This window comes from Alexandromys fortis, unplaced genomic scaffold (genome assembly GCF_014885135.2).
Source record: "Alexandromys fortis isolate MF-2015 unplaced genomic scaffold, M_Fortis_MF-2015_v1.1 scaffold_50, whole genome shotgun sequence".
Lineage (NCBI taxonomy): Eukaryota > Metazoa > Chordata > Mammalia > Rodentia > Cricetidae > Alexandromys > Alexandromys fortis.
Window position 1 is genome coordinate 646,256 of NW_026067932.1, and position 26,014 is coordinate 672,269.

At 49.1% G+C, this 26,014-nt stretch overlaps 1 protein-coding gene across 1 annotated transcript; it reads left to right on the forward strand.

Annotated features, from left to right (window-relative positions):
- The first annotated feature begins 1,616 nt into the window (after positions 1-1,616).
- Positions 1,617-24,774, forward strand: Slc6a19 (solute carrier family 6 member 19). Its single transcript, XM_050145792.1, has 12 exons — positions 1,617-1,916; positions 8,862-9,002; positions 10,091-10,228; positions 11,889-12,070; positions 12,394-12,504; positions 12,839-12,951; positions 15,554-15,682; positions 15,826-15,982; positions 20,185-20,389; positions 20,492-20,651; positions 22,343-22,505; positions 22,673-24,774. The coding sequence occupies exons 1-12, from the start codon at positions 1,715-1,717 to the stop codon at positions 22,874-22,876; spliced, it is 1,905 nt and encodes a 634-aa protein (XP_050001749.1). The 5' UTR covers positions 1,617-1,714; the 3' UTR covers positions 22,877-24,774.
- Positions 24,775-26,014: the final 1,240 nt, after the last annotated feature.

The following is a 26,014-nucleotide window of genomic DNA, read 5'->3' on the forward strand; positions in this document are numbered from 1 at the left end:
CTTCCTTCTCTGTCCTCAGGTCCCACCCTTGGCCTGGGTATCCCATTCTCTCTCTCTCTCTCTCTCTCTCTCTCTCTCTCTCTCTCTCTCTCTCTCTCTCTCCCTCCCTCCCTCCCTCCCTCCCTCTCTCCCTCCTTCCCTTCCCCCTCCCCCTCTCTCTGTCTCTCTGCATCTAAGTCTCTTTGTTTTTATTTCTGCCTCTTTCTCTATCTCTTATCTTTCTGTGTCTCCGCCTCCATCTCTTTCTTCACCCTTTCCTTCCAAATGTAAACTTTGTTTCGTCTCTGGCCTCTATCCAATCAGTTTCCCAGTGTGTTCGGTCAAAGGTCAGGCCCCTGAACTTGCTCCACCCTGGGTGATGCCCCCTTTTCACCTCTGCTCTTCAGGGACCTCAGCGGGAGCTACAGCTGGGGAAGAGGATAAAGCTGAGCTTTGGGGCTTCATCTGGGGCTTCGTTGTCTCGTGGTGCTGATCACTGATGAAAGAAATGAGCAGAGACGGAATTTAAAAGTTCTATCATCCTTTTCTTAAAAGAGAGCCATGAAAAGGAAGAAAGAAAACAGAAAATAAAAAGCCCTGTGAATTCTAGGAAGGTCATGGGTGGCAAGGACACGATGTGGGGGAGGGTGGATCAGTAGAGCCCAGGAAGGGCTGCCCTGGAGAGCTGACCCTTGAGGCTGGACGGAAGGAGGTGGGAGGGGCATTTGAGAAGGGAGGCCTGCAGGGGGCATAGGGTGGCTTTATACTTTGCCCTCGGGAAGCTCAGGATAGTTCCCAGGGGTGAGGGAGATGTGGGATTGGCAGAAGAGATAGAGGGGAGGCATTCAAAACAGAGGGTGTGCCCCATCCAAATCCTACCCTCAAAGCTTGCATAATAACAAGGGCCTATCTCTGTTTCTGGCCTTAGTTTAGACATAACCCCTAGGAACTTTTCTTTGGCTTTCCAGCCTCAAAGGCAAGTAAGGCTCATTACTCTCAACCTTTCCTGGCACCCGGTAGTCATTCCTGATGCAATATTGGCTTCTCTGTATCTCCTCAGCTGGTCACGCTGCTGGGGGCAAGGCCTTATTGCCACGGTTGCCTGGCATCGGCACAAGCAATCTCCTCATCCTCTAAGCGCTCCCTGGAAGAACAGAAATCCTGCAGGGCTCCAGGTGCTGTGGATAGCTAATCAGTCTTCTGAGGAGCGTTTAGAGCTCAGAATGGTGTGGCAGGTCGTGTGAGCAGCAACTAGGGAACAGGCCTTCAACCACCTTCAGAAGAAAAGATGGGATTGGCAAGTCCCTGTTCAGCTTCCCATAGGTGAAACTGATTTCCGGGAGCTCCAATGGTCTGGGGAGAACCAGCATCCCGCTGGCTGTCCCAGGACATCTTGTGGAGATCCCTCCTCTTTCCTGGGGAGTGGGCTTGTCACTGTCCCCATCCACACTCAACCTTGGCTGACGTCTGGGTTTGTACAGGGGGAAGGGTGGCCAGGCCTGCAGCAGGACCTCCTGTCAGTGTATGGAGGGGGCGGCTTAGCTGGTTGGGCTGGGTGCCTCTGCAGATAAGGCATTAACAGCGCTGTGGACGCGCCCTGTGGATCTGCTGACGCCTCCTTTCGGCCCAGGTGCTTGGGGTGAGGTGCCAAAGGTTCTCTATAAAGAGCCAGGGCTCCTGGCTGCCACCACTTGCCCTCTGGCTGCTGAACTGCCTGTGTGTGCCAGGGACCACTATGGTGAGGCTTGTGCTGCCCAACCCTGGCCTAGAGGACCGAATTCCATCTCTGGATGAATTAGAGGTCATTGAAAAGGAAGAAGCCAGCTCCAGGCCCAAATGGGACAACAAGGCCCAGTACATGCTCACTTGTGTGGGCTTCTGTGTGGGGCTGGGCAACGTGTGGCGTTTTCCCTACCTATGCCAGAGCCATGGAGGAGGTAGGAATCGGGACCCAGGTTGGGGCTTGGGTGTGGTAAACTAGGAGCCCAGGAGAAACATGGACCAAGGACATAGGATGGCTACTTCCCAGAATTCAGCACCCAAGAGGGTCACAGACAGGGAAGGAAGAAGTAGGGCAATGATCTCAAGTTGTTAGTGAGAGAGATATGCTCCTCCTTCACCCTGTGAATTGGGTGGTTTGTGTGGGGCTGAAGAACAATCTCCCCCTGGAGATGAGGATGATACAGCTAATTCCCCGAGTTGACACCCCTCCAACCTCCAGGAGGTTACTGGACGATCCAGTTGGAAGAGGGAGAGTTGGGAGGCAAAGGGTGACCCTCAGAGGACAGCCAGTATGAATGGAGCCTGTCTTGTTGGACCCCTGGCTGGTCCTGGACTAGCATGCACTGGGCAGAGCTGCCACACTCGGTGACTCACACGCCTCAGCTTGTGTGACAGACTTTAGGAGAACCCTGTCGTCCCCAATGAGGCCCTACGATTCCCCAGTTGCACCTTCCTTTCAGAGAGACCCAGACTCTGACTTTTGTTCTACTGAAGGTGTCCATAGCACACGTCCAGTGGCTCAGAAGGGCACAACTGGGCACAGATCACAGGCATAGCTGCTCCACAGTCACAGAAACTTCTGCCAATTGGTATGCCAGCTTTTCTTATCCCCAGCCCCACAAGGGTTGTGCACCCAGGAAGCACACAGACAGACAGACACACACACACACATACACCAAGCAGCCTTGGGCTGGAGAGAGCTTCTGCTTCTGTCTCTCACCTGGAGCCCACACTCTGCCTTCCTACTGTCACTGGAGGTCTGGGCAGGCTTGGCTGCTGTAGAAACCGGCTCTGCTGAGCCTGGGGTGTGCCGCAGGTGGGGTTCCAGACATCCTCCTCTTCGATGGGATTCTCTGACTCAGGAGTTTTCTTTACTTCCAGTTTGTGCAGACACAGGCTGGCATTGGGATGGGATATTATCTCAGCAGCACTGAAATGCCCACTGTGCGGCTGTGTAGATGTGTAGGTTGGCTGTTTATGACTCTGCCAGTACCTTGCTCTCAGGGCAGGCACTACAGCAAATCAAAGAGCTGACAGTCTAAGGTTTTGCTGTCCAGCTGACCTAAACAGAACTGGCCCAAGGCTTTCCAACCTCCTGTCCTTGGATCCCTCTACTTTTCCAGCATTTAGATGTAGAGGCCCCCCGCCACAACAAGCAATTTCAGTTCAGAAAAACAGACTCAGTCCTTCCTCCAACTTCCACCCAGGCAGGGCACCGTCAGGCTCCCCTGAATTTCCCTGCCATGGAAGTACTCTGAAGGAATGTGGAGGTGCCGCGTGAATGGAGGGTATGAGACAAGATACAGAATTGTCAGTTCTGTGCCTAGGAGAGAAGGGCTGAGACAAGCCTGCCCCACAAGGAATCGTTCAGGATTTCCACAAAAGAGCTGTGTCTAAGGTCCAGGTTTCAGTGGGAATTTAATGGGGATTCCCAACACCTGAGATCATCTCTTCTCTAAGTTCACAATGCCCTGGGGACCACGGGGCTGTGGTGCTGCCCAAGGTGGTGCAGTCAAGCGGTACTGTAGACTTCTGTGTCAACCCTGGGAAGACGGAAGGGGACGAGTTGTGAAGGCTCTGGCCGCAGCCTCGGTCCCTTGATCATACTGTTCTGAACTTTGACTTCCCGAGAGGGTCTGGGCTTAGGTCCCAGAGAGACAACCCAGGTAAAATGGGAAGAGTACCTCCTTGAGGAGCCAGATATCTTTGGGTCACTCTGGCCTATGTTGCCCACATTCCCCATCAGCCAGACAATCCCCCAAAAGGAAGGGAAGTCTGTGCTTGGGCCAGGTGTACTCAGAAGAGCAGGACCCAGAGATGGTCCTCCTGACCTGAGGGTTGGCTTCCTGTTCTTGAGACTTCTCTCATACAGTACTATTACATGGTGATTTTTCTTCTGACCTGAAACTCTGGACCCTGGCAAAGAAAGTCTGCAGGTGAGGCTAGCCTAATCTAGCCTCCAGAGGAAATTTCAATAGACTGAGAAGACTGAGGGTCTCCTACAGGCCCTTGGGGGACAAGAGACCATGGCAGGGGGCCTGGAGAGATGGCTCAGAGGTTGAGAGCACTGGCTGCTCTTCCAGAGGTCATGAGTTCAATTCCCAGCAACCACATGGTGGCTTACGACCATCTGCGGTGAGGTCTGGCACCCTCTTCTGGCGTGTGGGCATACGTGGAGACAGAATGTTGTATACATAATAAATAAATATTTAAAAAAAAAGAGACCATGGCAGGTATTAGTAGACAAGGGGATAATGGAGCTGGGTAGTGTCCAATACTGGGGGGATCCAATACTCTTAGACTGCATACCCTGATATCCGGTCTCCTGAGAGGTCTCAGGTTTGTCAGCTACACAAACTCCCAGTGCAGCATGGGCCACTGAAGCTGAGCAGACAAGAGAAGCAGGTAGCCTTAACTTCTCTGCAGCTCAGACTGTCCACCAAAAATCACACAGGCCAGTCACCAACTTCCTTAGTGTACCTGAGTGAGCTGGGCTTGCTCTGGGACCTTTTCCTGAGGACTGTGTACTCAAAGGTAGTATAAACACACAGCAAGTCCATGATCAGCTTCCTAGGTCATTGTCTCTGCATCCTGGTCCTGGTGTTCTCATCTGTGAAATGAGAAGAACCTGATGGGGGATACTAAGGCTGTCTTCAACACTGAACCTACTTGGGGGCTGTACTTGGCAAACACAAGGCGCTCATTGGGCCAGTCACATGCAGAAGAATGGGCTAGCCTTTGTGAACTGGGTCTTAACACTACTTGTTTTTGTACCTGGAAGTTACGATATCTACCCAGGGTACCCTGGACATGGTGGTCCATCCTTATCCTGGCCCTGGCGACAAGCCTTAGGCCACTCTTGCTCTGTGTCCACATTGGGTGCCGTGGGTGTTGGCATGGTGCTGGTAAAGTTGCTGCCTTCCTTCCAAGGACCAGGTTGGCCCCCAGACTTTTCTGTTCCCAGACTTTTCTGTACGTCCTCCTCCAGCGAGCCCACCACCACTTGGTCTAGTCCTGGTGACCTTGTGCACAACCACGTGCAATTGTGTGCAGCACACACCTGTGCTGGATAAAGAAAATAGGGTAGACGCCACCTGCAGCGCTCGCCTTCTCCCTCCGACCTCCTCCACTCCTTTCCCGTTTCCTCTCCCTTACTCCTATTCTCCCACTCACGACTCAAAGACAGAACTGGGTCTTCTTCAAGCTGAACAATTTCATTTCCCTTCAGCCCCACTTTGCTATGATTTCTCTCTGTGTAAACAGCAAATGCCAAGGATTCCGGGCAGCACAAAAGGCTTTATCTCTGGAGACCTTTGGACATTAATCCTTGGTGCTCCAGCCTGGAGCCCCAGCTTCCCCAGGGTCAATATCTATACCCTCTTCCTCTGCCCTCATACTCATGGAGAGGTGGTACAGTAGCTCAGAGAGGAAGATCCCATCCAGGACTGGGATTCTGTCACCTTCCACAGAAGCCCAGGTCTTGTGACAAGCTCCCTGCTCTGAGCTGGAAACAGCATCTGGGCTCCACCCAAGGAACCTCAAGACTGTTAGCATCTGACCCACCCCAACATGACTGGCTCCCCTGTGTGGGGCACAGAGAAAATAAGCCCTGGCCCACCATCCTTGGTTTACTTACTTGGCCAACCCCAGGAACCCAAGGGCCTGTAGAGAAAGGATAACATCTCCCTCTATCTTCCTCTATCCCTATTTGTCTCTTCCTGTGTCTGCTTCTCCTGTCTCTGCCCCGCCTTGTCTCTCATCTCTGTCTCTGATTCCTTGTGTCTCTCTCTGTATCTCATATCTCTATCCCTCTTGTTTCTTTCAGACTTTCCTTGCCTTTCTGTTCTAGTCTCTTTGTTTCTGTCCCTTCTCATCTATCTTCTTCCCTCGTCTCTCTCTGCCCCTTTCTGTCTCTTTCCTTGACTTTCTATTTCTGCATCTCTTACTGTCTCTAACATAAGATGATGGAGCCCTGGCCTGGCAGAGATGAGGCTGCATCCTGAGTGGTGCTGAGAGCTGGGTTGTCTTTGTGTTCTTCTGTGACAGACCCAGGGGGCCTGTGCCAGAGACACCTGGGCATGAAGGGCTATGACATGTATTGGACCATGGTGGGTTCACAGCTTTTTTTCTCTGGACCATTCCCTGGGAACTGTTATGAGTCCTAGGACAGAATCTCAGGTCAGTAGCTAGAGGCTCTTAAGTGGTGAAGGGAGTCTATGTGGATCTCAAATCTGGGTCCGTGGGTCATGGCTTCAGCTTGAGCTTTGTTCTCACAGAGGCTCACTGAGACCTCCAATAGAAGGGGGGGGCAATTCTCAGCTTCAATTCTCTTCCTTAAGTAGACAGAATGTGATGATGTTGGGAGTAAATGCATATGAAAATTCTCCTAAGCACTGTGATTTCCCCAAAGCTCCTGCCACCTCTTCCCTGTCACCTGCAGTCTGTTGCTGGCTTTCCTACAAGATAGGTGTAGAGATAAAACCTGGCCTTCACGGAAGCAGAACTTTCCAGAGGGCAGCACTTCTCTGTCCTTGTTCTAATGGTCCCCAAGTACTTAACCTTTAGTCTGTCTGATGTCATGAGGCATCTTCGGAGATAGGTCACCTTCTGTCTCGTTCTGCTCCAGCCCTGGCCTACCACTGTTTCCAAATGCCCACACAACAGCATATTTCAATGGTTCATTCCTAACAGCTCAAAATCTGAGGCCAAACGTGATAGCTAAAGTGTCCCCTCAGGTGAGAGGGAATTTTGATGGGAAGATTGTCACTGTAGGTTTAGAGAGGACTTTATGTATTTTCTGTTTTCCCCGCGTGAGAAAAACATGATTATTAAAATGCACCTCTTGGCCATTTTTAAAGGCCCTATTTAATGGATTTAAGTGTTTCTGTCTAAGTGTACAGCATCACCACCATCTATCTCTGGAACTCTCATCCTTTCCAATCGAAACTGTCACTGTTATCACCACCCCACATTGCTTCCCACCCCTGCAACCTCCGTTCTATGGCTTCTGCGTACATGTTGTCTCCAGGGACCTGCATGACATTCCATTTGGGTTTATGGTGACCGGTTTTTGCCTAACTCAACAAAATTCTCCTCCTTCCTCCCCGTGTATGAATTCCCTCAGTATGGGTAAGTCATGGTGTGTTTACCCACTCGGCCACGGAATGATGCTGCTGTGAACATAGGTGTCAAGTGTCTCTCTGAGGTTCTGCTTTCAGTTCTCTTGGGTACCTAGAAATGGAATTGCTGGATCCCATGGTGGTCCTATGTCTAATATTTTCCCCTCTGCATAAACTTACAATTTTATTTTCTGCTTTTGCTGCTATCTTCATGGTATAAGGCAATACTTCATAATTCAGACCTACATTTTCTGCTCAGTGATGTGAGCGCCTTCTCAAGTGTTACTAGAATCTGTGTTTCTTTTCTGGGTCAACATCTCTTGGGGGTCTGTGATCATCTTTAAGCTGGATTTTGTTTGAGTTTTGCCTCTAAACATCCTGAGAAATTTAAAATATCTCATCAGGCTTGTAGTTTGCAAACATTTTTCTTTTCCACAGGTTGACTTCTCAACTATGTTGATAATGGTAGTTGTTCTCTTTCTTTCTTTCTTTCTTTCTTTCTTTCTTTCTTTCTTTCTTTCTTTCTTCTTCCTTCCTTTTTTCCTTCCTTCCTTCCTTCCTTCCTTCCTTCCTTCCTTCCTTCCTTCCTCCGTCCCTCCTTCCTTATCCCCTCTCTCCCTTTCCTTCTCTCCCTCCCTCCTCCTTCCCTCCCCCTTTCTTACCTTATTTCTTTCTTTTTGGAGGCAGGGTCTCTCTACACAGCTCTGACTGTTCTGGAACTCATTAGGCAGACCAAGATAGCCTAGAACTCACAGAGATCCTCTGGTTATGATTAAAGGCATGTGCCACCATGCTCAGTTTTTTTTCAGTTGTTGTGTGTGTGTGTGTGTATGTGTGTGTGTATGTGAGCATTCTGCCTGCATGTATGTGTGTGTATCATGTGCACACCTGGGATCAGATTCCCTGTAACTGGAGTTATAGATGGTTGTGCGCCCTGTGTGGATACTAGAACCTGAAGAAACCTATTGTAAGAGCAGGTATTCAGCCTCCTTTGAGCCATCTCTCTAGTCTCAATGTTATTTGGTATACATCATTTAAACCTTTTTCATTAATGTGTTTTTTTAGAAACATAATTAATACACAGGACACCACTGAAGATTCTTAAAACACAGGAGAGACATACTTCCTAATATTAGGGTTAGTAGGTCTATAGTACAAAGGGTTTGCACAGATGAGGGCAACGTGGCCAGTTATCTGAGACCATTATTGTACTGATTACACTTTGAAGAATACATACCAGTGATCAAAGCTGCTCCAGCCCGAGGGGTGCTCGCTTCCTCCCCTAGCTGCCACCATCACCAGTAAAGATCCCTTCTCAGGCTGCTGCCTGACAGCAGATTTAGCATTAGTTTACTGTGCAGTGACACGCTGTCCACAGAGCAGCTAATCTCAGAAGCTGTGACTCTGTCCTTCTGTTCCCAAGGCTCTGGCCAGTGAGAGGCCTGGGGCCAACTCATCCTTGGTCAGTAGGTGCCTGTGTGTTTTTGTGTTATTGTTAGTGAGCATGAAGGCAAGGTTAGGGGCTCTGTTAAATGACAGCATTCTTCAAACCAGCAGGGGGTGCTACCACACGTGGCAAGACTGTCCACCTAAGACACCTTCTAAGCTGTAAACTTTGCCGCGGCTTACTACTGCGTATCAGCTCTCTTCAAGTGCCATCAGGGTGTTTGTGGTATCTAGTCAGTAGAACAAAGCTTTTAAGTGCCTGTCCCCAGGTGGTGTTCTCACCTGTAATGACATATTCTGCTTCTTCCCATCCAGGAGCCTTCATGATCCCATTTCTCATCCTTCTGGTACTGGAGGGCATTCCCTTGCTGCACCTGGAATTTGCTATCGGCCAGCGGCTACGCAAGGGCAGTGTGGGTGTGTGGAACTCCATCCACCCAGCTCTGAAGGGTGTAGGTATGTGTCAGTGCTGCCAGCTGGCCTGAGGTTTACAGGGCCTTAGCTTTCACAATCGGTTCCAGGCTCACGTTCTACCAGAGACCCTCAGGAATCCTTCACCAGAATCCGTGAGAACGTGGGGTGCAGCATCTAGGCCGAGTTACTCATGGTCGGCCAGCAGAGGTCTCCCTCGTCTCTGCTGGGTGAGAACAGTTAACTCCTTCCTAGAGCAAGAGCCTCCACGGCCAGAAGGGGGAGCTGCTCTGTCCACTCCCACACTCTGAGCAAAGACACCCAGTACTGCCCCCCATCCAGACGTGGTCACTCATTTACAAACTCTGGCCTAGAGACAGCCTCACTAAAAGGACATGGCTCACTGAGAGGTCAGAATGCAGCTAAGCAGTGTGGCTCTCCAGCCAGGCAAGAGAAGGGCAGGGTCCACGGACAGAGAGTTCAGATGTGTTTATCCCAGAAATCCAATTCTGGACAACCCAACGCACACACAATAGCCACTCCCTGATATCAAGCCCCTTCCTGCCCTTGTCACCCCACCCCTGAGTCTCTGGCTCTTACACATTTGCTCTTCCTTCTCCTTCTTTTCACGCATATTTTAGTTTCACAATCAAAAAAGCATGTTCACGAACTACTAACTGGTCAGTCTGTTATCCCAGATATGGAGCCAGTGTCCACCACAATCTCTGCTTGACCTTCTCACTGGTTCCTGGCAGAGGTTTTCCTGAATCTATCCACTCTGTCTTGGGACTTGTCAAGTGGGCCTCGCTGAGGCGGATCCGCCTCCCCCAAAACTGTCAAAAGGCTCTTTGCAAGGGCTCTGTGACCACTGTCTGGGACACATCTTTTGGGGCCATAGGTGGAGCAGGTGGGGGTGCAGAGTGCTGGGACCTTGAACTCACTCTGGGAGAATCAGGTGATCATACAGGTGGTACCACACTTCTAGGTCTGGCTGTATCTGCTCTGCGGGCTGTGGAGCAGGCCCCTCCCAGGGTCCTACTGTCCTTCCGGGGTGGGACAGTAGAGATCGGCATCAACATACTCACCTGCTAGAGATACTTGTGCACCCTCCAGAGTGACATCTCTCCCCACAGGCATTGCCTCCATGTTTGTGTCCTTCATGGTGGGCCTGTACTATAACACGATCATCGCCTGGGTCATGTGGTATTTCTTCAACTCCTTTCAAGACCCTCTGCCATGGAGTGAGTGTCCACTCAACGGAAACCAGACAGGTAAGCCCTTGGCCCTAGGCAGTGGAGTGGGGTTGCCATCCCCCAGCCTCAGTTCCATCTGACAAACTGTAGCTTTCAGGAGAGTGGAAGAAATGGTTGCTGGCACCCTTCTTAGACAGTCCTACCTCGTGACCAGATGTCCTCTCATTTTGCAAGGACTGGACACTTAGAGACCAGGGTTAGCAAACTCCAGAGCATCTTTAAGGCAACAGAACATTTAAAAATTCATGTTGTAGGCGTCAGGGAGATAGTATAGTCAATTTAAAGTGTTTACCACAAAAGCATGAGGACCCGAGTTCAATCCCAAGCATTGACATAAAGAGTCAGGCATGTGTCATCTGTGATACCTGTAAGCTAGGAAGCAGAGGTAGGAGGATCCTAAGGCCTTGCTGGTCATCCAGCCTAGTCTAATTAGTGAGCCCAGGTCCCGGTGGGAAACCCTGTTTCATAAAAGAAGATGGATAGGTCTTGAGGGATGATACTCAAAAAATGATATCTGGCCTTTACTCATGAACCTGCACACACAAGAACACACACACACACAGATCCACAGGCATACCTATTACCTCAACATTTTAGAGGCTGAGGTGAAAGAATTGGGGCAGTGTGAGGCCAGCATGGCACACGCTGTGAGCTCCAGGCTAGTACAGGCTTCAATATGAGACCCCCCTCACAACAAAACAAAACTGAAATTCACAGTCCAAGAAGGAAGCCTTAAACATGATGACTTCCTATGTCACACTGGTCACATGACTGAGACCATCAGGAGAGGAGTCATGGGAAGTGTGCTGATGGCTCCAAGTCACTAATCAGGCGTAGTGAGACTAGAGGTACAGGTCCTTGGTAGGATATTTCCTGTTGCCCTCCTCCATGCTCCCTGAGTCTCTGTACAAAGAGGCCATTCTGCCTCAAGTGTCCTTTGCCAGTCTTATCGTCCCAGGCCCCTTCTCCTGTGGACAGAGAGAGGCACGGGTCTTTGCCCATGACCTATGGGGCACATTGGCTCAGAGATCATATAGCTGTAGAGGGACGTGAGCAGCCTAATTCGTAACTACTGTCCTGACTACTATAGGGTAGCTCTGAGGACTTCACATGAACCCTCAGGATGGGTTCCTGTCTGTCAAAGGATAAGTCCTCCCCATGAACCCTCAGGATGGGTTCCTGTCTGTCAAAGGATAAGTCCTCCCCAGGAGAACCCCAGTTGGTTTTTTGAGGATGAGATGCTTATGGTAACACGAGATAACATGGAGTTAGATGGTAGTGATCACAAATGGCCACAGAGTCCCAAAGACCATCTGCTGTTTTAGTGATGGTAGGGGCCTTCTTCCAGGGAGGAGCTGGGGCTCAGAGGCCTGGGCTCACACCAGAGCCCAACATTGTACCTTAGCAGACTTCACTTAGACCTGAACCTATGTACAAAGGGGTGTGTACAAGCACACGAATGGGAGTGTGTGGTGTGTGGATACAGATGTGTGGGCGTGAGTGTGTTTATGAGTGCTCATATGTATATGTGCAGCTATATGCACATGCACAAGTGTATTCCTCTTGTGAATGCCTCAGACCCTGGCTATGTTTCGTGTTGCCATTTTCCCTGGCTTATTCCTGGCTTGTCCCTACTCTTGACCCACAGCTTGATGTGTGTGCTCCTCTGCTTCTGCAGGCTACGTGGAAGAGTGTGCCAAGAGCTCTTCCGTGGACTACTTCTGGTACCGGGAGACTCTCAACATCTCCACATCTATAGATGATTCAGGCTCCATTCAGTGGTGGATCCTGCTCTGCCTGACGTGTGCCTGGAGTGTGCTGTATGTGTGTGTTATCCGCGGCATCGAGACCACTGGGAAGGTACGGTGTGCCACTGACCATACAGCCTCTTGACACCAATCTTGAGGGTCCCCTGTCCCTGGGCTTAGCTGGATTCGGTGGTGTCTAAGATGCCTTTCGAGCACACACTGTAAAGCTTTGTATAAGATTAATCCGAGATCTTTCTCCAATTGAATCAGAGAAATTTCTCAGTAAGAGAAACTGGAAAAGGGAAGAGTGAGCCCCAGTTTCCCCTGCACTGAGTTGGGGTGACCTTGGCAGAGGGAAGAACATGGCTTCCTGAACCAGTCCCTTTTCCTTGCCTGACCTATCCCTCATGCTGTCCCCACTACTATCTCTCGTAGGCTGTGTACATCACCTCCACTCTGCCCTATGTGGTGCTAACCATCTTTCTCATCCGTGGCTTGACTCTGAAGGGTGCCACCAACGGTATCGTCTTCCTCTTCACACCCAATGTGAGTCTCTGTCATCTGCCAGCTGACTAACCCCAGACTTCAGATCCCATGGGAGAAGTCCATGCTGGGTTCTCTTGGCTTTAAGATCAGCTTTTTTCTATATGGTGGCAGCTAACTGTCTGACGCCCAGGCCAGGCCCTAGTTAAGAAGGGTCTGGAAAATGTTCAACCTATTCATGGGCCTTTAACATACGTGTCCTGGATAGGGACTGTTGGGTGGCTTGACTTCTTTCCTCTGTGTAAATGGTATCCATCGCTGTGGAAGAAGCTAACTTCTTCCTCAGTGGAGGGGGAGTCCCGGTCCCTGCACTCACAGCTGAGTCCCTGTATGACAGATTACGGAACTGACCAACCCCAACACGTGGCTGGATGCCGGTTCTCAGGTCTTCTACTCCTTCTCACTGGCCTTTGGCGGCCTCATCTCCTTCTCCAGCTACAACTCTGTGCAGTGAGTATGGAGTTGGAGGGAGGGCCCTTGGGGATAGGGGCTGGGGGGCCCCCAGGAGCACCTTGGTTCTGGAGTCTCAGCTTCCCTGTCAGACCATGAGGAGTTCTGCTGTGAGGTTAAGAAGGAGAAGGAAGGTGCTTTCTAAAGCACAGCACCGGCACCAGTGCTGGCCAGTGTGACACAGCAGCTGCCCTCTGACCAGTCCTGTCCAAACACAGAACAGGGCTGACGGGAAAAGCAGGTACAGGCTTTGAGAGGATCTCCCTTTGCTGGGTCCCTGGATGATCTTTGCTGCTGGGTCTAGTATGCTCCCTTCTCCACTCCAAACTTGATGCCCACATTATTCCCAGCCTGCCTCAGAACTCACTCCAGGTCCCAGGTATGTTGGTACCCACAAAGCCCACCCTGAACCCAGGTCAGATCCTGAAGGTTGTGACCTAGTCAACTTCAGACATGCATCCCTTCCTGACACCTTCTGGAACCCTAAGCTATGAAGAGCCCCCTCCTCAGGCCCCTTTAACATTCAGGGAGGATATAGGTGGCATTTATTGTCTTCCACAAAGGCTCAGGGAGCACCAGCCAGGCTTGACCAGTGATGGGTAAGGGATAGCAGTGGAATCAGATTGTTTGAGGTGATAAGCCCAAGAGAGAACTGCTAGGGCTGGGCAGGAAGTGGGAGGAGGCTGCTGGTAGATCAAACAGAACTTCCTAGGCTCAGGGTAGGCAAGGCCGTGGCGAGACTCAGGCAGCAGACAGAGACAGAGGCAGGGTAGGTTCTGGATGTGGTCTGCAATAGTTACAACACTGTGGGTTGTCTGTTCTTGGAGGGCATGGTCCATGGTCTCTGTGATCTGGGAAGGCAGGCCTTTCAGAGAATGTGCTGGAGCTGGATAGATGGATAGGCGTTCTATCTAGACCATGGCCTTTTAGTTACTGACTGATGGGTCCCAGACTTCAGAAAGCCTCCTCTGGGGCCATGTAGAATGTCCTCGAAGGCAACCCTGGAATTGTCACTTGCAGATGGAGCCCAAGTAGAGCTGTGGGTGAATTGCTTTGATAACATTTTTATTCAGCTTGTATTCTGTTCAGTTCATCCACATTAGGCTGCGTGAGTTGATCCACATGAGTCCAATGGCCTTACAGCAGTCCAGAGTCCGTGAGCTCCCACGAGCTCGGGTCAGCCGTCTCTGTGGATTGGCTGCTTCCACTCTTGTAGTTGTGAAGGGTGCTTTGCCGGATGCACCGTTGCTGCGTTCTGGTGTATACCTGGGGGGAGACCTGCCTTTATACCACCCTGTGATGGGTCAGCTAAGGACTCACCAGGCTGCTCTCCGAAGCATGGCACCACTACAAGTTTCCTTCAGCTGTGCAGGGTGGCCTCAGTTTCCCTTTCTTTTCAACTTTGTGGTCATCTGTGTTTGGGGGGTAGTCTTCCTTTCGGGTGGGAGGTGGTGCTGTGTTGTAGTTTGACATGCACTTTTCTGATGGCTTGTGTATTCTGTTGTTAACATAGCATAGAACACCATAATGACAGTTGTACTGGGGGGTTGGGGTTGGAACATCAGGGTATGTTCAGGGTGTACTGAGTGTCTCCAGATGGTACTCTAGAGGACCCAATCAGGAAGTCAGTGGGAGGTCTAATAGGGCTGAGTGTAAAGGCCAAAGCCTTGGGTCAGCCCCTGATCTGTGGCCACATCTTCCATGCCCCTGAAGTCAGGAACACACAGCCCTGTGCTGCCTCAGGGCATAAACCCGGGACTCTCAGATGGTTAGAAATACATCTGGGACCTGACCCTAGAACATTCTACCCTGTTCTGGGGGTGAGCATCCACCCTGCTGTGATGCACAGATACTGCAAGGCCAGATGGCCAGGGTGGCTCTACCCTGCTCCAAATACCAGCCAGAATGGTCAAGTCTCATCTGGAAAATTCTAGGATCTCTTTTCATCCTTTTGACTCCAGGCAGGTAGCTCACCCAGCCCTGGGTTCTCTCAGCTATTGGGCTATAGACTGAATTGCTTTTATAAATACTAATACATAATTGCTCTAATAAACAAAACCAAATGGTTTAAATAAATAAAACCCCATCTTTAGGGAGGCCTGGGTTGGGAGAGAGTTTCAAGCAGTAGAGAACCTGTCTTGGTCTCCTTCTTTAGCCCCTGTGGACCTCTGTACCTGGTAGTGAGAGGTCAGGGCCTGTCCCTTTCTGTGAAGCTGACTGCTTACCTCAGGCCCAAGGTGGGATTTGATTCTAGGAATCTACAACTCTTGGTATCTTGGGCTTTCAGAGGGTCTGCATAACCATGGCCAGTGTGGGCAGGAAGATTGGAACACAGTAAAGAAGCCAGCAGCCTGGCTCAGGGTCAGGATACAGCACAGCCCTCTGGTCACCTTGAGTCCTCAGCGCCCACATGTGCCCAGATGATAGGACCTGGGTTTCCCTATATCACATCAGCCTTCCGTTTGCTGGTGAGAGCTCAGGAACCCCGTCTTAGACCTGATCACACTTGCTCTGCTGTGCCACATGCTGACACCCAGCCAGGGGATGTCCTCATCTGTGATTCAGACATGTTGTCCTGTGATGACACCACTCTTGTCCTCAGCAATAATTGTGAGATGGACTCTGTGATCGTGTCCATCATCAACGGCTTCACATCCGTGTATGCAGCCACCGTGGTCTATTCCATCATCGGCTTCAGAGCCACTGAGCGCTTTGACAACTGTGTCAACACGTGAGTTGCCACCCTAGCACTTCGGGCAGCATCCAGAGGGCATGCACATAGACCCCAGTTCTCTTTGCCCAACCCTTGCCGGTTCGGCTTTTGGGAAGCTCCCACCTAGAACATATACAAGCAGCCCTTTTCGTCACTACCAGAAACATCCTGACTCTCATCAACGGGTTCGACCTGCCCGAGGGCCAGGTGACTGCAGAGAACTTTGAGGCTCTTCAGCAGTGGTACAATGCCACCAATCCTGAGGTCTATGCACAGCTGAAATTCCAGACCTGTGACATGAACGCCTTGCTTTCTGAGGTAAAAGCCTCATGTGGGGGCAAGGGGAGGGATCCTCTTTTGGTCTTTGTGAGTCATACATAGGGCCTTTGCACAGTAAGCATCTTACCCTTAGAAGTGGCGGAAGTTAAAAAGCAGGCCGGAGGAAAGAGCCACTGTTCAATAATCATGACCCTCCTAGCACTGCTGGGACTTGACTCCTCCAGCCTCTCAAAACAAATATATAAAACACCCCCTGCTTCTTCCTTCAAACCATCCCATGCTTCTCCTCACTCCTCAGATTCATGACTTCTTTTTCTTTGATTATTATATATAATATACATCTGTATTATATGTGTGCGTATAATCTATATATACATGTAACAGGTATATAACACACATACATGTATATATTAATGTATATAAATATTAATACAACCTGTTGAGTTCATTTACTGTTGCTTGTATGTATATTATTGCAGGGATGATCACTTGGTATGGTATAACCAACTAGGAGGCTTCTAAGTCTCTTGCTCTCAGCATCCCTTAGTTGACTGTCATTTCCTGTTTAGGGGATGCCTGCCTCCCTTCCCTCTCCTCTCAAGTGAGATTTAGATTTCTCCCTACCTCGTTAACATGCCTACTGGTGATACTCTTGTTCGGGACTTGTTTAGGCAGATATTATGGGTGTTGCTTCCTTGTCATAAAAGGAAATACCACAGCTGTTTTCCTGGTCTTTGGGCTCTGTTGAAATAGGAGCGGCGGCAGGGCTGCGTCCCCGGCACCCGGCCGCCCACATGGCTAGCTTATGCCCAGAAATAATTACACAGAAACTGTATTCTTTCAAACACTGCCTGGTCCGGCTAGGTTCAGTTTCTTATTGGCTAGCTCTTACATATTGTTCTAACCCATTTCTAATATTCTGTGTAGCCCATGAGCTGGCTTACCAGAGAGGATCTTAACCTGCGTCTGTCTGGAGTGGGAGCATCATGGCGACTCCCTCACTCAGCTTCTTTTTCCCAGAATTCTCTTCTGTCTACTCCGCCTACCTAATTTTCTGTCCTATGAGGGCCGAGGCAGTTTCTTTATTATTAAGAAATCACTCCCACATCAATTCCCCTTTTTCTGTTTAAACAAAAAAGAAAGGCTTTAACTTTAACATAGCAAAATTACATATAACAAAACAGTTATCAAGTAAGAATTACAGTTACAATATTTATATCTATTTTATATCTTATCATAACTAAGGAAAATTATAACTAACCATTCTTCAACTCCATCAAAGACTCCAGAAGGATATAATATTACCTATCAAACAAGAAATAAGAAAACTCTAGAAATGACAGAGACATCTCGCTGCCTGGACAGTCACCCAAAGTTCCTCTGTACCAATGGGGCATCCATCTTCGGCCTTCAGGCCCATGGTATCCAGAGACATTTCCATGAAGCAGGAAATTTCAAAGACAGTTCAGTCATTTTCTGCTGTGTCCTGCAGAATGTCTCGCAGACTCTTTCATGAATCAGGAACCCGGAAAGACCATCTCACCTTTAGGCAAGTTCAGCAGTCCTCTCTCTGCGGGTTCTCTGTGTCCAGTTTATGCAACAGTCCAGGCAAGAACAGTTTCTTGCCCAAATGGCTATCAAACTCCATAAGGATCCTCTTCGATGCCCATCTTCCTCTTGAAGTAGATTGGTGCTGCCAGAAGCAGACGTGTCTCCTTGTCATGAAAAGCCCTAAGTTATTAAAACATTTAAATGCCATATTCTGTAGCCTTTGAAAGATATGAAGAATGCCTATCTAACTGAAATATATCTCTATATATCTAGAAAATCTAACTAACATGACTACAAGCTTAACTATTAGCAATGATTATCCATTAACAACCTATATTTCCTAATTATACATTACATTTTTAAATGAACTACACAATCACAATACCTTAATCAAGATCAAAAATCATATACATATAACAAAATTGACCTTAAAATCCATACCAATGCAAATTATTCATATCTATATCATATCCCCCTTTAAATGTAAAAGAACATTTATAAACAATATTTGGGAACATGGGCGTAGTTTTTTCTCTCCAAACTGCTTCCTGCTGAATAGGGGCGTCATTAATTAGGTTGTTCATGATATAACCTGTATGCTAGTTTCATCTCAGTTGGCAATTGAGCGAAGCAATTTTTTGAGGGTATTCACAGCAACTTTCAGGAGGGCGTGGTCTATCATACCAAATCGGAATAGATGCAATCCACAGGGTCTCATCCTCTGCAAAAACAAAAGAAGACCCTCGCCAAAGCATCATATCCTTAGACCCAAATTTTGAAATCGTAATACCCTCATGAAATCCATTTTGGTTTAGCTTGGCAGCCCATATAATGAAATGTCTCTCTGTACTTAGCTCCTTCACAGTCAAAAACTTTAAAGAAAACACAATGTACATAATCCAGACTCTCTGTGAATTTTTCATTTTTACGTGGCTTATTTTTCTTTATTTCTCTTAATCTATAATAACTATCTGTACTTCTGTACTCTGTCTCTTTAAAGACTTTACCCTTTTTCTTTTTAAGACATTAACTTTATTTTTTATATTCTTTTTTTTCTCTTTCCCAAGCCTACGTACATTTATCCAACAGTGTCTGAATCTGTTTTATTGTGAATCTGTAACTTTTTTACTATCCAGGAGTACTTTGTTTTGCGCCTTTAAATCACTAAGAGCTTAAGAATCTAAGCTGTGACATTCCTAGGTCAAAAACAGGTACTGTATGCTGGCCCCGCCCAGTCCAACATGGCGGAGCCGATCGTGCCTCTGATCCTTGCACATTGCACCATTAGCATGGCGGAGCTGCTTGTGCCTCTGAGCTGCAGCACACAATGTCCCCCTTTTAGGCACACAGCAGTCTAGTTGCCATCAAACAAATCGTAGCACTTTAACCCAAATGCTCCATTCATAAGCTCTGTCTCCCGCCGGAGCCAGACAGAGATCACAATGGCGGCACAGCCCAGAAAGCCGGCATTTTAAAACAGCCAGTTTTTTCCTGCTGCCGAGTCAGGACAATTTCTTTGCGGCACGCAACCCAGAAACAGCAAAAAGCTGTCTTAAATTCTCTCTCTCTCCTTTTTAAGCCCTCTCAGGTTTTTAAGTGGATTTAGCCCCACGTTGGGCGCCATCTGTTGAAATAGGAGCGGCGGCAGGGCTGCGTCCCCGGCACCCGGCCGCCCACATGGCTAGCTTATGCCCAGAAATAATTACACAGAAACTGTATTCTTTCAAACACTGCCTGGTCCGGCTAGGTTCAGTTTCTTATTGGCTAGCTCTTACATATTGTTCTAACCCATTTCTAATATTCTGTGTAGCCCATGAGCTGGCTTACCAGAGAGGATCTTAACCTGCGTCTGTCTGGAGTGGGAGCATCATGGCGACTCCCTCACTCAGCTTCTTTTTCCCAGAATTCTCTTCTGTCTACTCCGCCTACCTAATTTTCTGTCCTATGAGGGCCGAGGCAGTTTCTTTATTATTAAGAAATCACTCCCACATCAGGGCTCTTACATCTTTCTGCCCCTTCTCTCATGATGTTCCCTGAACCTTGGGTACAGAGTTGTGTTGTAAATGCATCCACTGGGAATGGGCACGCCAAGATCAGTTGTTTTCTGCATTTTGATCCATTGTTGTTTTTTGTAGTGGTCTCTGTCTGATGCAAAGAGAAGTTTCTTTGATGAAGGGTGAGGACCACACTCACCTGTGGATATAAGGATAATTATTTAGCATGTACTTAGGAAGTTAGGGTTAGTGAAGTAGAAAAGGTTCTTCTTTTAGATTCACGCCTTCACTAGTCTGGGGGAGTTGGCTTGGTCCAGTGCCAGCCATGATTTTCCTCCTTTTGAATGGGCCTTCAGTCCAGTGAAACAGTGGTTGATTAATGACAAGAGATGAATGCTACTGTTGGACCTTTCGGGATCATTGCTGTGGCTCACAAGCCGAGGAGGACGATTGTTTGCTTTCCTCCCTTGGCAGCTTGCTCAGTACCTTTAGGCGCTACGAAAGTTGGTCCTTGCGGAGGAGATTTTCAGGTCATATCCAGCTGGACTCCTCTGAGTCTGTGTCCAAAGTGCATGGTGTTTTCAACAATAGGGGCATACTTTCAATTTCTGGGAGGCAATCAAGGGAAGCAGCAGTAGCTGATACAAGAGGAGGGAGAGGGGCAGAGAGCTCAGGTGACCTTGTGGATCACTGCAGGGTGTGGAGGGCACAGGCCTGGCCTTCATTGTCTTCACTGAAGCCATCACGAAGATGCCAGTGTCGCCGCTGTGGTCAGTGCTGTTCTTTATCATGCTCTTCTGCCTGGGCCTCTCCTCCATGTTTGGGAACATGGAGGGGGTGGTTGTGCCCCTTCAGGACCTCAATCTCGTCCCTAAGAAGTGGCCCAAGGAACTGATGACAGGTATGTATGACACCTACTGTCTAAGGGAGACCCGCTTATGCCCCGCACGGCAGTGGTGCGTGTAACCTTGTAGCCACGGCTCTGCTTCCTGTCTGGCCACAGGCCTCATCTGCTTGGGGACGTATCTCATCGCCTTCATTTTCACGCTGAATTCGGGCCAGTACTGGCTCTCTCTTCTGGACAACTACGCTGGCTCCATCCCTCTGCTCATCATCGCCTTTTGTGAGATGTTCGCCGTCGTCTACGTGTACGGAGTGGACAGGTATGAGGGGTGGCTTTGTGCCAACAAACCATCTTTAGCAGAAAAGCGGAGTCACAGAATCCGGGCTAAGCTGGGCCAGACAGGTAGGGATCAGGGAGGTAGGCGCGCCACGGCACAAAGCCTTCACTATTGTGCAAATGAGTGCAGAGTTTCTTCTTCGGAGTGGGCTAGCATTGGCTTAATCCTGGCACTTGGTCCAAGAGGTAGAGAGAGACCACAGGGTGAATGGTTGGCTTTGCTGAAGTGGTACCTCCTTTCTTATTAGATGTGACCTAAATAGTACCTCTAACTCCCAATAGCCCCTGCTACCTATCCAAAATCAGGTGTACTAGAAACTGACATGTAGTGACTTTGGGTGCCAGAGAAAGAGAATGCAAAAGAAAAACTCAGACACGTCTGACCACACAACTTAAAAAAATATATATAATCTAACTCTAAATATGACTTCCAGTCTGGACCTCCAAAAGCAGTACTGGGGCCAGAATAAAGATCGGGAGAAGGTGGGGAGTAAGGAAGGAGAGAAGGTGGGAAGAAGTGAGGAAGGGGAAAAGGTGGGAACTAAGGAAAGGGAGGGGACTCAGGTTCTGTAGTACATGGACCTCACGTGTCCTGAGGCAAGATGAAGCTCAGTGCTTTTCATCTACTTGGAGTCTACATCAGGGGTACTTCTGGAATTGCGCATAGACGATGGGGGGACTCAGAAGCTATCTAAGACTTATGCACAAAGAAGCAGGGAAGACCACCGTTAGGGCCACTTCCAACTGACAGCTTGACCCAACATCTCGGAGCATCGTTATCATTGCTGGGTAGGGATCCAGGAAGCTACATCTTGAGAAGAAGCTGTATTGCGACCACTGTGGTTTGGTGTGAGTATCCGTGACAATGACGTTTGCTGGGAGTGCTGTTCTGGGAAACCTATCTGAAGTCACTGTAAAGTGAAGTCCACTGGGGACATGGACAAGGTTAGATCAGCATGAGAGGAGACCAGACTCTAGCAGGCTGAGGGAGCAATGTGGAGGCTGAGGAGCACAGGGCCAGCCACGTGACTTTTGTGATGTTTGGAAGCATCAACAAGAAACGTATGAACTGACATGCACAGTGGTCTGAATTCCACACAACTGTGAGTAGCATGGGGAAGGTGATGGCCCAAAAAGAAAGACCAGACTAGTGATGGGCTCAAATGGCCCGGTTTCTCAGAGGTCCTCACTGAGCCTATACCTAAGTCCTAGTGTCTACTGGGGCACCGGATAACTCGTCAGCTTGTTCTGTATGTCTCATTCTGATCAGAAATCCCTGCCTACTGAAGGGATGCTGCCACAGAGCAGGCTTCGAGCAGGTCAAGAAATTGTGGGTGTCACCGAACTCAGGGTGTTGCTGCTCACACAAGAGCTGCCAAGTCTTGTGTGCATTAGGAGGGGAGTCTGAGGGTCCACTGTCTTCATTGTCATATAACAGGAAGTGGGTGAGAGTATGAGCCCTCTGATGATAAACTCCTCTCCCAGTGCTGTGGGAACGCTAAGAAGCTTGGTGGCAGCTGCTGACAGTGACAGCCTAGGACCCCTCTGAGTGCAGGCACATCTTTGCCCAACTACAGTATCCCAAGATGACAACCATTGTCCACATATATAAAACTGATCAGTCATCTTCCTTCATGAGCTTCCAGTGATCCTGCCCTCTGCCCTCTACTGCAGGTTCAACAAGGACATCGAATTCATGATTGGCCACAAGCCCAACATCTTCTGGCAAATTACATGGAGAGTGGTCAGTCCACTGATCATGCTGGTCATTTTCCTCTTCTTTTTTGTTATTGAGGTTAACAAACAACTCACGTATAGCATCTGGGACCCTGACTATGTAAGTACCCAGGCAGCGGCTGTGTGGAGAGGGAGGAGAGCTGAGGGGGAGGAGGCAAGCAGTGGGGCACGAGGGCGGTAGAAGGGCTCCATTTCAGGAAACAGAAGGTGAGATCATAGGCTCTGTAGACTCTTTTCTCCATCTGTTATCTGTGAATCTCTCCCCAGGAGGAATTCCCCAAAATGCAGAGGATCGCATATCCCAACTGGGTGTATGCGGTGGTGGTCATTGTGGCCGGGATACCCTGCCTCGCCATCCCTGGCTTCGCCATCTACAAGCTCCTCAGAAACCGTTGCCAGAAGTCTGGGGACCACCTCGGGCTGGTCAATACAATGTCCACAGCCTCTGTGAATGGTGACCTGAAGAACTGAGTGGGTCTAGCCTATATAAGGCAGAAGATGATACACGGAGGAGAACAAGAGACAGGACCCTTGGGGGAAGTGGGCAGTAATGTGTGTGAATGTATCCATACATCATACAGAAGTGTATACAAATGCTACAAAACATGTGGTGCACATAATAATAGGCATATTTATGTGTATATAGCAGTTGCACACACTATATGTATAGAGGTGTATGTGCATATATGGTATACGTGCGCATAAATATGTATATATATAAATGTGAGTTTGTGTGTGCATGTTGTGCATATGTGCATATATACTAGGAAGTCCCCATATATTTGTGTATACATGTGTATGTCCACATGAGTGTTATCTGCATGTATATATGCCCATGTGTCAACATGTGATACATATGTTCACACGTGCACATCTATAGATATGTATATACATCTGTACACGTGCATAAACCTATGTACATATATTTATGTGCATATCTTCATGTGTGAAATTTGCGTGCTCCATATGCACATGCATGTACACGTACACTTATGTTTGTGCATTGCATACAGGCATATGCACACGCCTATGCTATCTTTGCACACATGGTACACATGTAAAAATGTTTTTACATGCTCATGATGGAAGTGCTCTGGCTTGGTTGTCCTCCTCTTGCCCTCATTGTAGGGCTTGAACTCCAGCCTGGAAAACACATAGCCCAGGACCCACCTTACACTGCAGATTCCTGGCAGAGGGTCAAAAGTGAAGATATGGAGGCCCTGGGCTGGTCTCCTTCCCTCTGTAGAGGGCAGGAGATGAGGCTATGAAGCTGGCTTGGCTCCTGGGCATGTGGTCCTTGTTGAATCCCAGCTGATTTCCTGCCCCTTGCTGTGAGTGCTGGACCAAGTTCATTGAATTAGAAGTCTGGGCCCTTCTGCTCCTTAAGGAGAAGTACAGGAACTGGTGGCTGCAAGGTTCAGAAGCTTTGTCTCGGTCAGGCCTGGCACACCCTTGCTTCCTAGATGCCTGCTTAATCATTGGTTGCTGAATGGGCTGCTGAGCAGCCAAGCTGACTTTCCCTTCTCTGCTGAAGCAGGAGCCACACTGTGCACTTCTGAAGAGGGCACGAGCCCGTAAATCTTTAGCCAAATGTTGGAGGAGGAGGGTTACAGGGTAACTCAGCTGTGGCCACTGTGTTGAGGACTCCAAGAGTCCTGGGCACCCCAGTGACTGTGAAGCCCAGAAATTCCCAGTCTTGTGGCAGTCAGTGAAGTCACAGAGGGCTATGCCTGCCCCTTCCCCAATAGGTTGGTTGTTTCTGGGTTCACATCTACTCCAAGTCACAGGTACTTGGGACTTGTAGTGTTTATTACAACAAGCTACTGCCCTCCTCTTTCTACAGAAAAGTCCAAATTCACATAGAACTGGACTTTTTGAGAATTCTCACAAACAAGGGTGAGAAACTATGGTGGGCCCTGATATCATGTTCGTCCTACTTGGTGACACCAGTCCCATGTCACCCATATGAAACATGGAATCCTCTTCCAAGGCACCCTTATATACACACTGGTCACCTGGGTGCCATGACTTAAAGAACCATACAGAGGCAGAGGAAGGTGGTTGGTCCTGGGGGAAGGGGGGAATATGAAAGATCCCAGGCTAGTCGTTTCAGTGGGTCCACCTCTGGACCTCTGAAGCCGCAGCTGGAAAAATACTGACTGGTGCTCATCAATACACATCCTGTGGTGTGCATGCTGGGGATTCCGATGTGGCCCCATGTGTCCCGGCTGGAAGCCAACCAAATTTTCTGCCATCTCTGGTCCATGCCTTGTGTTTGGGCCTCATGCCTTTGAAAGTGTGACAGAAATCCTGGTTGGTTGGTCAATGGGTCTACATTACATCTTTCTCAATAAAGCACTTCTACTTTATGTTCTTGGATCGAGAGTCATTATTCGGGCAAAGAAGTCACTCAGGCATAGAGGGATGAGCAGGGCCCATGGCAGGCACCTACCTCTCGGGCAGCTCTGGATTGAGGGATTTCTCTGAAGACGTTCCTACAGCCCAGAGGGACAGACAAAGGCTACAGTGTAGTCTTACACACTCTATTGCTTACTGGAAGGTGACCAGAAGGTCTTTGGACTTGGGACATGGAGCTGCATGGGAATGAGGTCAGCTGGAAACAGAAGTTGCAAGACAGGGAAAGCAGGGGGGAGAGAGAACCACAGAAGCACAGCGTGGGGGTGACATCAAGGGGGTGCATCCCCTACTTGAGACCCTCCTCTGTACCCTCCACTTCCCTCTATTTCTTGTCTCTTCTCAAGCTTTTACTCCCTTTATCATCATGCTCAAAATAGGATCTCTTAGGAATGCAGCTCCTAGAGCCTCAACTTCTGCAGCCTACATATTTGGAATTGTGGATGCATAGACGTCAAAATCGTGTCCAGGAGGATGAAGATTGCAAGTCCCAAGAGTCGATGATGCCTTTAGCCCATCCTCAGGAGAGAGTGTCATGAGGGGGAGTCTCAGAGAATCTGGGGAGCGTCACAAACATGTATGGTAGCATCACTCTGTTCTGCCAAGAAAACATTGGGGCCACTGCTGCAGAGGGTGGAGGTGGACGGAGGTGGGAAGAAGTCCTTCAAGCCCCAGCACATGAAGAAGAAGTGTCCTGTGTTCACCCCTCAAAACTCTTGTTCATAGAGAGCTGTGGACTATGCTCAGCCAGGGCCTTCTGGGCTGTGTCACGGGCCTGCAGCAGGTGCAGCCTGGGGGTCCAGGCGGGGTTTTTCTCAACAAACTCAAAACATGGAGGTTTAGAACTAGCCACAAATCCACAGACACCAGAAATAAGGCTCAACACCTGGTAGGACTCTTCTGATTTCATATCCCAGGGAAATAAAGACCATGCCCAATGCCCACTCAAGGCCAAGGTCAGCTCCTCGTAGCAGCTGCCCCAGGACAGCCCAATAGGGCTGGAGCAGTGGATGTGTAGTTTGGACAGTGGTGGGCATTGTGATCAGTATGTACTGCTCAGGAAGAGAATCCAAAGAACTCAGGCCTGTACTTGGGAAAGGCAGCAGGTGTAGGCTGTGAGCTCCAAGTCCACTCACAGAACCTTCATAAGAAAAGACTATGGGCAGTTTGGGCTGCTGGGGGGCCTCTGAGCAT

Coding starts and splice junctions, on each gene's coding strand:
- Slc6a19 (XM_050145792.1), top strand. CDS start 1,715: ATGGTGAGGCTTGTGCTGCCCAACCCTGGCCTAGAGGACCGAATTCCA. Junction 12,952..15,553: donor TCCAGCTACAACTCTGTGCA/GTGAGTATGGAG, acceptor TCTTGTCCTCAG/CAATAATTGTGAGATGGACT. Junction 20,652..22,342: donor TACGTGTACGGAGTGGACAG/GTATGAGGGGTG, acceptor CCTCTACTGCAG/GTTCAACAAGGACATCGAAT.